Source organism: Balaenoptera physalus, assembly GCF_965194825.1.
Source record: "Balaenoptera physalus genome assembly, chromosome: 3".
Lineage (NCBI taxonomy): Eukaryota > Metazoa > Chordata > Mammalia > Artiodactyla > Balaenopteridae > Balaenoptera > Balaenoptera physalus.
Genome location: NC_138890.1, coordinates 7,535,963 through 7,550,782, shown reverse-complemented (window position 1 = coordinate 7,550,782; position 14,820 = coordinate 7,535,963). Strand labels below are relative to the sequence as shown.

The following is a 14,820-nucleotide window of genomic DNA, read 5'->3' as shown; positions in this document are numbered from 1 at the left end:
CACACGCTCTGGAGCCAGCGCTCCACAACTAGAGAGAAGCCCGCTCACTGCAAGGAAGAGCCCGTGAGACACAACGAGAGATCACACGTGCTGCAATTAAGACCCTATGCAGCCAACAAATAGATAAATATTTTAATATTTTTAAAAATAAATAAATAAATAAATAATAAAAGAAAATAAAATAACCTCTCCAATTACTTTCATGTTATGATAACCCTTAAATATTTTTGTATATCCCATGACTTAGAAATTTTCTGCCTCGTTTGTGTATATTTAGAAAACAACAAAAAGCTGGATTTTGTGCTTTTCCACCATTCCAATGATCTTTGCCTTTTATTGACAAGTTTAGTCAATTTACATTTATAATGGTTACCAATATACATTTATAATGGATCTGATACCATCTTTTTACAGGCTTTCTACTTGTAGCTTCTGTGGGGTTCTTTTGTTTGTTTTTTCTTTCCCATCTCTCTCTTTCTTTCTTTCTTTATTTATTTATTTAACTTATTTATTTTTGGCTGCGTTGGGTCTTCACTGGCCAGGGCTCGAACCCGTGTGCCCTGCATTAGCAGGCAGATTCTCAACCACTGCGCCACCAGGGAAGCCCTTTCCCATCTCTCTTGCCTTCTTTCTAATCAATCAAAAAAATTTTCTCAATTCATTTTCCCTCTTATTTTATGAAACTTTTGTGCACTTTATATTTTTGTGGTAGATGCTCTAGCAATTTTAAGTGGCATACTTAACAAATTATAGATTTTTACTTTTACCATGATCCCAATCAACATAAGACTTCTAGACAATTTAACTCAGAACACAGAAGACTTGTCTGTCCAGTGTTTGATATCTTGATTGGGGTTTTTTTCCTCACAAATTTGGCATTATTGTCGTTCTTGTTGTTTTATACAATCAATGCTTATAAATATATTCACATATATAACAATATCTTTGCTTATAACTTCTACTCACAGACCTCAGATCAATTTCTGTTTGTCAGAAGTACCTCTTTGACACTTTTTTCAATAATAAGAACCCTGCGTTGATAAACTTTCTAAATTTCTGTTTACTTAAAAGAAATTTATTTTGCCCTGGTGCTTGAAAAATTGTTTCACCGAATATAGAATTCTAGGTTGACAATTATTTTCTCTTAGCACATTGAATTTATTCCACTTGTGGCTTCTATTATCACTTAAGAAATAGTATCAGTGTAAATGCTATTTCTTGTGATCTGTTTTTGTCTTTCTGGTTTCCTTTAAAAATTATTCCTTTATCTTTGCCAGTTTGCAATTTCACATGATGTATCTAATAATTTTAATTTATCCTGTTTGGGATTCCCTGGACTTCTTGGATCTGAGGATTGCGGTCTTTCCATAATTTTGGCAAATTCTCAGTTATTCTCTCTTTGGAGAGCAGCACTTGTCTGTAACTAAGCCTCAACACAGGTAGCTGTGAGTAGAATGAGAAATACTGACTTGCTGCGCCTCCTGAGAAGTTAACCCTCCGACTGGGGAGCAACCTCTTGCTACTGGTTACTCCAGTCTGGACTGGAGTTTCCATCTAGCTGAACTGGTATAAAGGAGGGAGGTAGGAGATATCAAGTACCAGCTCCCTGTTCTAACCAAATTTACTCATAGATTTTTTTCAATAGTTGTTTCCTCATTTACTGTATGCCCTTGAGGCCATTTCCAGAGACTTTAAATGATTGTTTTTTAATACTTTTCACCAGTTTCACTAAGAAGTGGATCTGTGAAGCTCCTCAAGCTAGCATGCAGGAGATCGATTACCTTTTTAATATTTTTTGATGTTTTTATTTCCCATTCAAAAAATTAAATATATTCGCAGTATATACATATATCAAATCATTATGTTGTACACCTAAACTAGTACAGTGTTATATTATATGTCAATTATATCTCAGTAAAAGGGGGGGAAAAGAAATCTTTTAGAAAATATGAAAAAAGTTTAAAATGGTAAAATTTATATTTTACATATTTTACCACAGTATATGGTAAATATATATATATGTAAATAAAATATGTGTGCACTAACAAAAAATGTATGAAATACAAAGAAAATTTTGAAAACTCAGGAATTTAATAAACTTGACTTATGATTCCATTTTAATTAAATAGATTTAAGTTTTTAAAATAGATAATACATGCTTAAAAAATACACATAAAGTGTATACTGTGAATTATCTTTCCCATGCCTGTCCCATGTAAATAGTTCTCATCTCTTAATTTTTTTTTTACCTCTTAATATTAAGCGATGTTTAGTATTCATTCTTTTTCTTTTTTTCATTTTTTTTTGGCTGCGTTGGGTCTTCGTTGCTGCGCGCTGGCTTTCTCTAGTTGCGGCGAATGGGGGGCTACTCTTCGTTGCGGTGCGCAGGCTTCTCATTTCGGTGGCTTCCCATTTCGGTGACACGGGCTCTACTCGCGGGGCGCTTCAGTAGTTGCGGCGCACGGGCTCAGTTGCTCCACGGCATGTGGGATCTTCCCCGACCAGGGCTCGAACCCCTGTCCCCTGCATTGGCAGGCGGATTCTTTTTTCTTTCTTTCTTTCTTTATTACTTTTGGCTGTGTTGGGTCTTCGTTTCTGTGCGAGGGCTTTCTCTAGTTGCGGCGAGTGGGGGACACTCTTCATCGCGGTGCGTGGGCCTCTCACTGTCGCGGCCTCTCTTGTTGCGGAGCACAGGCTCCAGACGCACAGGCTCAGTAGTTGTGGCTCACGGGTCCAGTTGCTCCGTGGCATGTGGCGTCTTCCCAGACCAGTGCTCGAACCCGTGTCCCCTGCATTGGCAGGCAGATTCTCAACCACTGCGCCACTAGGGAAGTCCCTAGTATTCACTCTTGTCTATACTTACATATTTTTCAGCATATAAAAGAAAATACGTACTTTATTGTTGCAGTTGTTGTGTTTGGGGTTGATTCATCTCAATATACTAATGGTGGGGTTTGTTTTTTTTTAATTTTCTGGAATCTTTCATAGACTAATGGAGCTTTTGAACTGTCATTTTCCACTAATCATGGATCAGTGACTCATGGAATTGTCTAAAAATTTCAAAACCCTTACAACTTACTCCAGTATAAGTTTCAAAATAGTTTCTTTAAAAACTCAATAGCAAAAAGGAGGTATGGGAGAAATTGCTGTCTGTCCCACAGCTATTCCACTAATAAAATCATATTATACCACATCTAGTCCCTGTGACTTGTTTAATGTTCCTTACAAGTATGTTTGTAAAATTCATTTGTGTTGTATGTAGTTTTGATCTTTTTTATGTATTGGTATAAATATACTGCAATGTACTTATCATTTCTCCAGTCAATGGACTTGTGAACTCTTCAGTTTTTGTTTTTAAAGATTTATTCATCATTCATTCATTTATTTATTTATTTATTTATTTATTTATGGCTGCGTCCGGTCTTAGTTGCAGCATGCAGGATCTTCGTTGAGGCATGCAGGATCTTTCGTTGTAGCACGCAGGCTCTTCATTGTGGTGCACAGGCTTCTCTCTAGTTGTGGCGCGCAGGCTCCAGAGCTCATGGGCTCTGTAGTTTGCGGCACTCGGGCTCTCTAGTTGAGGCATGCGAGCTCAGTAGTTGTGGCACAGTCTTAGTTGCCCACGGCATGTGGGGTCTTAGTTCCCTGATGATGGATCGAACCCACGTCCCCTGCATTGTAAGGCAGATTCTTTACCACTGCACCACCAGGGAAGTCCCCAGCTTTCGTGTGTTTGGTTTTGCTATTATAACCAGTGCTGCTCTGAGCATTTGTGTGTGTATCTCGTTGTACAGTTCTGCAAGAATCCTAGGAATAGAACTGCAGGACCCTAGATCAGGTGGATATTCAACTTTAAAAGGCAGGACCAACTTACTTCAAGGTGATCACACTAATTGACATCCACAACAGCAGTGTAGATGAGCTGCCTCATGTCAGGTTTTCACCAACTATATTTATAGAACTGTTCAATTTGCCGATCGGGTGCCTGAGAAATGGCATCTCCTTTGGCTTTAATGTGCATTCCATGATTTTATGCTGCTGAGGTTGAACACTTTTTCAGATGTTTGAGCCATTTACTGACATCTTTCATTACTCAGATGATTTGGCAGCAGAATTCAACACAGCTGAGCTGAACACTCCTTTTTAAAATATACATGTACTGGGACTTCCCTCGTGGTCCAGTGGCTAAGACTCCGTGCTCCCAGGGCAGGGGGCCCGGGTTCGATCCCTGGTCAGGGAACTAGATCCCACATGCATGCCGCAACTGAGAGTTCGAATGCTGCAATTAAAGATCCCGTAACTAAGAACTAACTAAGATGTCGTAACTAAGACCTGGCACAGCCTAAATAAATAAATAAATAAATTTTAAAATAAAATAAAATCTGTATGTGTGTGTGTGTGTGTGTGTGTGTATATATATATATAAAATCTTCATATGGAACAAAAATACAAAATATTGGTCTTTGGAGGTTGTAACTACAAGAGTGTTCAATGAATGGCACTTTTGTATTTTATGCACTTTTCTGTATTTGTAATATTTCACATTTCTGAATGTATAAAAAATTCAGAAAGTACAAAAGGTGAACAAACTCAGTACCACCTCATTCTCCCCACACTCACTTTCCAACTCAGCCTTTCCTAGTAACGTGTTTTATCAGATTCTTGTGTCCTTCTAGTGTTTTTTCATGCAAACAGAAGCAAATATTAAGTTAAATACTTACATTTATCCCTTTATACACAAAAGGAGGCTTGCTAGTTACCGTGGGGCATGCACTTCACTTTTTGTGTACACCTTGGAGGCCATCCCATGTCAGTACATAGTCTCCTTGTTCTTTTTCTTTTTTAATTAATTTATTTATTTTAAAAAATTTTGGCCACACTGCGTGGCTTGTGGGATCTTAGTTCCCCAATCAGGGATTGAACTCAGGCCCTTGGAGTGAAAGTGAGGTATCCCAACCACTGGACCACTAGGAAATTCCCATCCTTGTTCTTTTTCAAAAGTTGTCTAGTATCCCAAAGTATGGGTAGACCATCTCTCGCTTATGGGGTCTCCTGTTGATTCTCAGTTGTGTTGTGAGTAATCTTTTGCTTCTACAAACAAGGCTGCAATGAATGATCTTGTATTTAAGTCATTTCACAGGGCAGCAAGTATTTCTTTAGGAAGATTTTCCAGCAGCTAGATGACTAGGTCAAAGAGAATAATAAATCCTACCCAATGCCTTCTATAGGGTTTGTGGCGTTTGCACCTTCACCAGCAAGCAGTATATGGAAGTGCCTGTTTCTGCACAGCCTCTGCAACGTGATTTCACCTGCCCCCTTAACAGGAGAACTCTGGTAACTCCGTGTTATTATTATTATTATTTTTTAAAACATGCATTGTCTTTTTTTTTCCTTTTTTTTAAAGTAATTTAATTTAATTTATTTTTGGCTGCATTGGGTCTTCGTTGCTGTGCATGGGCTTTCTTTAGTTGTGGCGAGCGGGGGCTACTCTTTGTTGCGGTGTGCGGCTTTCTCATTGTGGTGGCTTCTCTTGTTGCAGAGTACAGGCTCTAGGCACGCGGGCTTCAGTAGTTGTGGTGCGCGGGCTCAGTAGTTGTGGTTTGTGGGCTCCAGAGCACAGGCCTAGTAGTTGTGGCGCACAGGCTTAGTTGCTCCGTGGCGTGTGAGATCTTCCCGGACCAGGGCTCGAACCCATGTCCCCTGCATTGGCAGGCTGATTCTTAACCACTGCGCCACTAGGGAAGCCCCTCCGTGTTATTTTTAATGTGCATTTCTTTTATTCCCGGTGAGGTCTTGCATCTATTCTTCACTCCCACCTTCTTGAAACATTCTTCCTATAGCTTTTCTAGCCTCATTCTCCTGATTTTCCAATATTTCTTTTTGTTCTCCCCAGCCAACGCTGCCAACACTAATGGAGCAGGTGCCAGTGTGTGTCAGGTGTCTGGTAAGCCATACGCTGTCATTGCCTTATTGGACTCTCACAGGACAATGAGGTGGGTACTATTATCATCTCCATTTTATGAATAAAGTAATTGAGGCAGAGATATTTACTAACTCACTCCTGGTCACAGGAGTAGTAACCCTGGAACAGGAATTGAGATCTAGTCCTGTCTGAGCCCTGTGAAGCCTTCCTCTTATACAGCTTCTTTTCCTGAAGAAGGCAGTATTAGGGATTGCAGCACAGAGCAGGGGTGAAAGGGTTACAGCCAGAGGAAGTGGAAGAGGGGATTCAGGCTCTGCCACTCAGAAGCCAGGTGACTTTCCTCAGGCGATGGCCACTCTGTGAGTCTCAGTGTCTTCATCTTTAAATTGGGGCAGAGGGTCATTATGAAGATACACAGTAAATGCCAACATACACACATGAATAAACATTATGGAGCACCCAGTCTGTGTCAGGCACTGTTCTCACAGCTGGCAACAGAGCAGTGAAAAAGCAGACAAATATCCATTCCCTGGAGGGGTGAACAAGAAAAATTTGTAAAACACATCATGTCTCAGGTGGTAATGAGTGTTGGGGAATAAAGAGGACAGGAAAGGAGAGGAGTTGGGAAGTGACTATTTTAAGTAGCGTGGTCAGGACCAGACTCACTGAGAAGGTGAGATCTGAGGTAAGGCCTGAAGGAGATGAGGGAGGAGCCAAATGAGATCCGAGAGAGCATTTCAGGCAGTGGGAGCAGAGAGAGCGAAGGCTCTGTAAGGTGGGAATGTATCTGGATCGTTTGCAGTGCAGCAGGGAGAGCAGTGTGGCTGGAGGGAGTGAGGGAAGGAGCGGAAGGTGCGTGTGGCAAGGTCACAGCGTGAGATCCTGAAAGGCCTCTGGTTTGCGGTGGGGACTTTGGCGTTCCTCTGAGCTAGATAGGAGCATGGAATGAAGGGAGCCTTTACTATCACCAGAGGTGGGCTGCAGTGGCATCTGCTTTACGGTTTCGGCGCCGCTCAGCAGGGAGGGCTGTGGGGGGCCACAAGACCGCCCCTTGACGCAGCGCTAGGATTGAGGCTTCAGCACTCTGGACAGAGCCGCGCACGTTGCCCGGAGACCAGGGAGGCGGCCGCCCTCGGGGCGGAGCCTGCGGAAGCGGCCTATTAAAAGCGGTGCGCTTTGCGCAAGGGCTCATGCCATAGGAGCGGGGCCATGGGTGAAGCTTGAGAAACTGTCCAATTAGAAGCGCTGGCTCGATGACACAGCGTAAGATGTCAAGGGGCGGAGCCTGTGAAAAGCTCCCATTCGGAGCGGGGCCTGTTGATTGGCCCTGTTGAAGCGGCCGTGCGCCAAGAGGCGGTCCTAGGGGCAAGGAGGATGTCGTTTTTGAAAGGGTGGTGTTTGCCCAAGCAGGTCCTCGGGTGGTTTCTGCGCCCCTCAAGTGGAAGCCCGTGTACCTGCGTGACCGGAGTTGGGACTCTCAGTAGATTCTCCAACCTCCCCTTCCTTGGGGTCCCCGCAACTGCGCAGGGGACCCCCCCCAAAACTATAAGTAGGAGGTTGCCCTTAAGGAGTGGGTACTAAGGTCCTGGGACCCAGAAGGGCAGGAGTTTCTGGGCGTGGAGTGGAAAATCCAGAACCTCTGGGTGAGAGTTGGGGGTTTGAATACCTCTGATGTTGAAATAGGGGTCCCAGAAGCCTGAATGGTCAGTGTTTTCTCTGGTTTATCCAGCTGGGGGTGGGAGCTTTCTTGTGATAGTCTCGGCCCCCACAGACCCGGTGCCAGGATGCCAGCATTTTGGGAAACACTGGGAAGGCCATAGGCCCAGGACTTGCGACCTGTGCGGAATGACCTCTGTGACCACTCCTTGAACATTCCTGCTTGTTTTCCCACAACACAGCAGAGAGCTGGTGAGTCTGGACCCCTCTCTTTCCTGTGTCCTGGGGCAAGGTAATGCATCTCTCTTGGTCCCAGTCAGCTGTCTGGGATATTCAGTTTTATCCCCTCTTGGGTCTGGAAGTTGGTCCCTCACCAAGTCCAGTGGACTTTTGCCACACCAATCACTCTGAACCTCAGCTCAGATGTTCCAGAACTCAAGCCTCTTTCCTGGTCTCTCAGCCTCCATTTCCACCTCTCCCACACACCTGTTCTTTGCCCAATAGCCAAAGGGACTGTTCTTGACCATCAGTCAGCCTGGGTTCTTCCCAGCTCAGAAATCTTTCCATGGCTCCCCGTTGTCCTCAGGATAAAGGTTAGAAGTCCTCTGCCTGCCTGTTAAGGCCCAGCACTGGGTGGCTCCAGGATTACATCAAACCACACTTTTCCCTTTTTGCAACCAAAACGCCTCACTCATCTGACTTTAGCTCCTTGAAGTCCATTCCCACCTCTCAGGAGAACGGTTTGAGCCGTCTGTTCCCTTGGCATGGCGTACCCTTGGCTCCCCCCCACTCCCCCCACCGCCCAAAACACCTTTCGGTCCCACTCAACAACACTGTCTCAAGACACAGAACACCTTTCCCGACACTCCCTGCCCCAGCTGGGACAGGGCCCTCTTGGTGCCTGGAAGCTCCATGAGGGCAGGGGCCAGGTTCACTGCCACATTCCCAGCGTGCAGTATAGGACTGATACGTAAGCAACACCCAATAAATACATGTTGCGTGAATGAAACAAATGAGCACATGAAGTTTCCATTTATTCCGGGATGGGTTAGAATGAGCCTCTCAGCCAAAAACGTGTGCTGCACTGTTGCCCAAAATTGTGTCCAGAGGTCTTGGGAACAGGCCTGCAAAGGGAAGGAAGAGCCGGTGTGGTGCTCACACCTGGACACGGACTCCTGAGGCTGGACAGCCCAGCTGCAGAGAGGCCCAGGCCTGGGTCCTTAGGGGCAGGGCCAGCCCTGGCGGTTACACAAGAATGGTTGATGATCGGAGGTCCCTGCCAGGGTAGAGTAGTCGGGCAGCTGGGTGGTGACTTCAGGTCAGGCTGGACCCCAGGGACAACCAGAGCCCCAGTGACTGCTAAATCTAGAGGTGCAAATCCTGGATTTGCCTCCCCCATTCCTGCTGAGAAGCCCCCTTTCATCCTAGGTCTCTAATCCCTAATACTTCTCCCCTGGGATCAGTTCAAATTCCCGGCAAGGCCCCGCCCCTCCCTGGGACGTCACTCACCCCACCACGAGGTGTCAGTCATGTGCTTTCTCCCTTCCTACCTTCCCTCCAAGGACACCCTCCAGGGTGGTGCCCAGTCCCAGGTCGCTGACCGCCAGGGCCTATGCACCAAGTACCCTGTGCCGTCAACTCGCTGAGGGTGTGGGCCGTCCATCCTTCTGCTGATACTCCTGGTGCTCTCTGCTGGTGACTCAGGACGCATGACACCCTCCTCCAGCAACACGTGGGCCAAGACGTCTCTTCATAAGCCAGCTGTTGCCCACCATGGCCCTGGCTGAGGAGGAGGAGCTGGAGAAGCAGCTCTGCTAGGACCTCCTCCAGGCTGGCCTCCTGGACTTGAAGGGCAATAGGCCTGGGGGAAGGCCTCAGTCAGCTTTGAAGGAGTGACGCACCAGCAGCAAGGCCTTCTTCATGCTCAAGGTGTCAGCCACATCTTCCTGAATCCAGCTTCCTGGGGTGGTCCTGAGGGCTGGGATACTGTTGTTGGCCAGCTGCATCACCACCAGTGAGGTCCCTCAGCAGAGTCAGGGTGCCAAGGATCTGGGCTCACGAGCTGTCTCCTCAGGACAGACAGTTACCCATGCTGCAAAGATGCTGCTGGCTCTGTGCCGTCCAGACCTGACTACGGTAACCCGGTCTGTGCCCGACAAACTCCCAGGGCTGTGCCTGCATCAATGAAGATGAAACCTTCACCCAGCCTTGTACTGGGTCGAATATTGCCCCCCAAAACGGTATGTCCAAGTCCTAACAGCTGATATCTGTGAACGTGACCTTACTTGGAAAGGTCTTTGTAGATGTTTTTAAGGATCCGGGGATGAACTCATCCTAGACTAGGGTGGGCCCCAAATCCAATGACTGGTGCCCTTACATAAGGAAGAAGATTTAAGACACAGAGACTCACAGGAAAAGGTCATGTGAAGACAGAGGCAGAGACTGGTGTGATGCTGTCACAAGCCAAGGGACGCCTGGAGCCACCAGAAGCTGGAAGAGGCAAGGGGAAATCCTGCTTGCTTGCCAGTTAACGCCCTCTTTTTGGCAATAAACTTGTCCTGACCACGGCAAAGACTCAGACAGACATCCATCAAAGATAAGCCACCCAGGGTCTAGCCCTTCCCCACAACAGAGGAATATGGCAGCAAGTCCCGACTCCCTGAGGACTTGTCACCATAGGTACATCTTTTTCCACTGCCTTCTCTGACCTTGAGATTCCTTCCCTTGCGGTGAGTCTGCATTCAGAAATGTGAATGGTGGCGGTGGCTGCTGCTTGGGAAACCAACGGTGAAACCTGTGTTGAGAACGCAGGTCCATAGTTGAAGGCATCTGGCAGGCGGTGCAGGAGTGTCCCTCGCCATGGACTTCTCAGTGACACAGCTTCCGTCCACACCTTTATCCTATCTTCTCAAACACAAGGTAACAGTGATCTTGTGTGGGTCTCTTTTCTTCCATCCCCTGGACCTGTCAGGGAGAAGAGTCGAGGCTGGAAGCCAGCCATCCCTCAGGTCTGTCTCTGGTCTCCAAGTGCACATGCTTGAGGGATCCCAGGGCACTTCAGGCCAACACGAATGTTTGCACTGTGGGACCCGCTCCCCGGGCTGGACCATTTGGCATCCCGGGCCTCCTCTGCTCTGACAGTAAGCAAAATTCTTCCAATGTTTCCTCTTTTAGTGGAGAACACCTTTCTCTCACCTCCCCAAGAAGGCAAATCTTCATCCTTTGAAGGCACACTGGACTTTCTGCCTCAGCTGAGTGATTCTGAGTCAAGAATGGTTCGCACTCCTCCCAGTGGCCATGGCTAACCAAGCACGGGAGGCCAAGGGGCCACAATCTTGAACAGCACCTGGTCTGAGTGGACAGGCGGCAAGACTAGGTGGGTTCCCGCAGAGATGCAGCCGCAGGCCTCGCTGAGGGGCTCGTTCCAGACAGGCGGGTAAAGCACTCCGGGCGTGACCCCCACTCTCTCCCGGGAGCAGGGCCAAGGTTGAGGAGGGCTGCTCTGGGGAGGGCTCCTCCACCTGCGCACTGCTGACATTTAAGTGTAGAATGGTCAGCGGCATCCCTGGCCTCTACCCACTAGGTGACAAGATGTCTCCCAACCACTGCAAAATTACCCAGGATCGTGAAGCACGCCAACAGTGCACTCCGTGGAACACACTCGAGGTGGGGCGGCACCAGAGGAAAGGCCGCGGCTGCTGCAGACACAAAGCGCCATCGTGGCATGGATGGTTCTGTGGCTGGGTTCCCCAGATCTTGGCATCTTTCAGCCAGATTCAACTGGGCTTTTTTAGGTTACATGTACCCAACCTACAAGGATGTTTTACTCCGTGGTGACTTGAAATTGCACTTAAAATTATGAGAATTCATGGAGCAGAAAACAAAGCATGCCCAACTGTGTGAGCAAACCCCCTACAGCAGTGTGGGTCTCCGGAAGTCACTGTGCAGCCCACGGGGAGAGCTGGGACTATGGAGCCGCTGGGACACCGGTTCTGCAAGCTGCCAGGAAACTGGGTTGCTGGCCTTGGCCGTTCTCCGGTGACCAGGGACTGCCCTGCCCCCCACTCCCTGCCTTCCTGTGCTGGGAACAGAGTGGAGGAACCTGCCCATCTTGCTGCTGGTGGCCCAGACACCCAGGCCTACGACAGGCACAGAGTTTTGTTTTTCTTTATTCGTCTACATTCAGCTCAATTCAGATGTACTGCCTGAATGATCCAGACATACAAAAAAAACCCCACTCTTTCCCACTGGTTTTTAAAATAAAATCTTCACTTATAAAACTGAAACACTAAAGCATTAAAATACAGAAAGCTCGTTTAACTCACTTCACAAAAGCATTAACAAATGACGTATCCCTTCCGTTACTATTTAAAGACAAACTGAGTTAACACTAACACCAATTGTAAATAGACAGAGGGATACTTAATTGCAAGAACTCAAAAAAACTCTACTCAGACAAAGTTGTAATGGCAACTAACAAACCACTGAAGACACGGAGTCCCAAACACAGCTAAATATGGGTCACAGGACGGGTCACGGGAGTGACCAGCTGCACCTCACAACACAGCAACGTGGACAGGGTAGGGCGGAAGGGGCCTGGAGAGGCCGGTTGACATGTTAACTGTGATGCATAAAACTGAATCTTACAACGGGGGAGTAAGTGCAGAAGGTACAAATCTTCACCCCTTGGGGGCTTTATCTGTACTGGTAGTTCACGCTGTGGTCTGCGTTTCTGCCGTAGCCCCCCTGTGACGACTGGTAGGAGCTGGGAGGGCCGCTGTAATTCTGGCTGGACCCCGGGGAGCTGTAGTTCGACTGTGACGAGTAGCCTCCTAAGGGAGAGAGGGGTGGGTTAGAGATGAGAGGCACAGGCCTGCCCCGCGGTCAGAGAGCAGGACGTCAGCCAACACTGTAACTGTGTCTGCCGGGGAGATCGCAGCAGGGCAGCCATGGAAGCTCCACCTTGTTCTGCTAAGTGCCTTTCCAGGGTCATTGGGTCTAGTTGGTCCAAGAGCCCTGAGGTGGGACCATCAGCCCTGTGTTTATGAGGGGTGGGGAGCTGCCCAGCCACGACGCATGGGCAGCGGGAGCTGTAACCGGGGGCTGCCTGAGCACAGGCTGAGCTCGCCACCCCAAACCAGAGCTCCACGTCAGGCTCTGTTTGGCCCTCACTGTTCTCCGTATTTTTTCCCGTTGGTGCCAACATTTAAGAGTAGGGCAATTTCTGAACGTCTGGCTCCGGAAGAACTCGAAGCTGGAGGTGTGCCTAAGCCCGTGTTCTCACAGGGTCCTGGTGTGCCCGTGTCTCTCACTCCTTGTTCTTACCCCACATGGAAGCCAAGCGGCAGCTGCCACCGGGCCCCCTACCTGTGCTGCTATCTGCCCAGGCCAGGCCACGCCCCCTCCGCATGGAATCCGTGTGGCCCCTGCTGGCTCTGAGTTTAAGGCCCCCCATGCTGTGCTGCCTGCTGCCCCAAGCCCACCTTGTTTGCCTTGGTATGAGGAGCCGCCCCCAGAACCTCCGCCGTAGCCCCCGTGTGACCCTGGATTGTAGGACGACCCGCCTGAGCCGTAGCTGTTCCCGCCGCTTCGGCCTCCACTACCACTGTAGTCTGGGGGAAGAGAAGATAACAGTTAAGGGGCTGTGGCCAAGACTGCGGCTAGGGCGATCTAGGTTCCTTGTGCGCGGCCTTGGCAGTGGCAGGCGCTCGGCTGAGGCCTGGGCCTTGCCCGATCCCCGTCTTGACTGCTGAAATCTGGCACACTCAGTCCAACCACGAAGCACCAGGGGCCACTGGAGCCCTGTAACGTCGTCATGTTTTGAAGCCCAGGTCCATCCTGCCTTCCCACCTGCTCCTCCAACCCAGGCTCCCCAGCAGCCTCCTCCCCTCTCCCACCCAGCCAGGCACCCGAGGCCCACCGCCAGGCCCACGCACAGGCAGCACAGCTTCTTTAAGGTCCCCGGCACGCAGCTGCCCGCTATCCTGCCATGCAGGAGTTCACACCCACGCTTCCCCAGGCCTGCTGGGTCTGTGCACGAGGTGGAAGGACCGGCGGACACGGAAGTAACTCAGGATGTGTTGGGGGCTGTCTCCAGAGCCCATCCCTGGAGGTAACCTCGCAACAGCTGGCCCAGACTCACAGGCTCTATCCACCCTTGGGCCCCAGCCTCAGCCCACAGCCTCCGGGACCTCGGAGAAGGCAACAGGGAGGCACCAGCAAAGACCTGGGCCAGGGGACCCTGCTTTCAGGATTTTCCTAACGCCCGCCCTGCAGCCAGCACCACCCGGCTTCCTTCCGGTCCCTCCACCAGAGGTCAGGTTGGGGCAGGGCTGAGCTTCCACCACTCCTTGGGATCTGCTGCTGGCCTGGACCCCCGGCGGCTCTGGAAGCCAACTCACTGAATTTGCTCTCGTAGCTGTAGTCTGATCCGCCCCCGCCTCCGGGGGAGCTGTAGGAGTTTGAGTAGGAGGAGTAGTTGCCTTGTCCATGATTATAGCCTTTCTGCTTGCCCTGCGGGGGGCCGTAGTTGCTGTACTGGCCCTGGTTGTAGGACTGCTGCTGGCCTTGGTGGGACTGGTAGCCCGAGCCGTAGGAGGGCTTCTGCTGGCCCCCGTGCGGCTGCTTCTTCCCGGCGTGTTTCGGGGGCACTGGTGAGTTGTAGTTGTCACCTTGGTAGTAGGAACCGTAGCCAGAAGAGCCACCACCGCCCCCGCCGCCGCCACCACCACCGGCATTCCCAGAATGCCCTCCGTTGCTGTAGAACTGACCTAAACAGGAAGGCAGCGGGTCAGGTGGAGGATCGAGAGGCGGGGGAGGGGAAGGAGAGGGAAGGTCACAGCTGTGGGCCCTGAAGGCTGACCCACAAAGCCCACTGGCCAGGCCGGGAGAGACGGAAAGAGGCAGGAGAGCGAGGAGCAGCGGCTCCAGTCCTTGAAGCAGCCTGGTATGGGCTGGCCCAGCCTTCAGCCCCACTCACCCATCAGCTGACGACAACAATGGCTCTCTGCCCAAGCAGCGGCACGACAGCAGGCCAGCAGCAGCTTTCGCAGCGGATGTCAACATTACAATGAGATGGGCTCCAAGCGTGGGATGACAATCACGACTAGCTGACTGCTACCCAGATGTCCCCAACGGTGAGAGGAAAAGCAAAGCCCCAAAGAAGCAGCTGGCCCCCGCCACCTCCCCCCTGCTGTGCTGGGAAGAGGCTCTGTAGTCCCAGTCCTGGGTGACCCCAGGAG

The 14,820-nt window shown here is 49.5% G+C and overlaps 1 protein-coding gene across 5 annotated transcripts in view; it reads right to left on the bottom strand.

The window, feature by feature from the left end:
* Positions 1-11,730: 11,730 nt before the first annotated feature.
* ILF3 (interleukin enhancer binding factor 3) overlaps positions 11,731-14,820 on the bottom strand; it is a 28,240-nt gene continuing 25,150 nt past the window's right edge. For 3 of the 5 annotated variants that reach the window (XM_082454884.1, XM_082454883.1, XM_082454885.1), the window contains 3 exons: positions 13,981-14,349; positions 13,063-13,191; positions 11,731-12,411 (listed from right to left, as the gene is read on the bottom strand). In XM_082454884.1, coding sequence (XP_082311010.1) covers positions 12,275-12,411; positions 13,063-13,191; positions 13,981-14,349 — 635 coding nt within the window. In that variant the 3' untranslated portion in view covers positions 11,731-12,274. The remainder of the gene's footprint in view (positions 12,412-13,062; positions 13,192-13,980; positions 14,350-14,820) is intronic. The other 2 variants (XM_082454886.1, XM_082454887.1) reach the window with 1 other exon arrangement.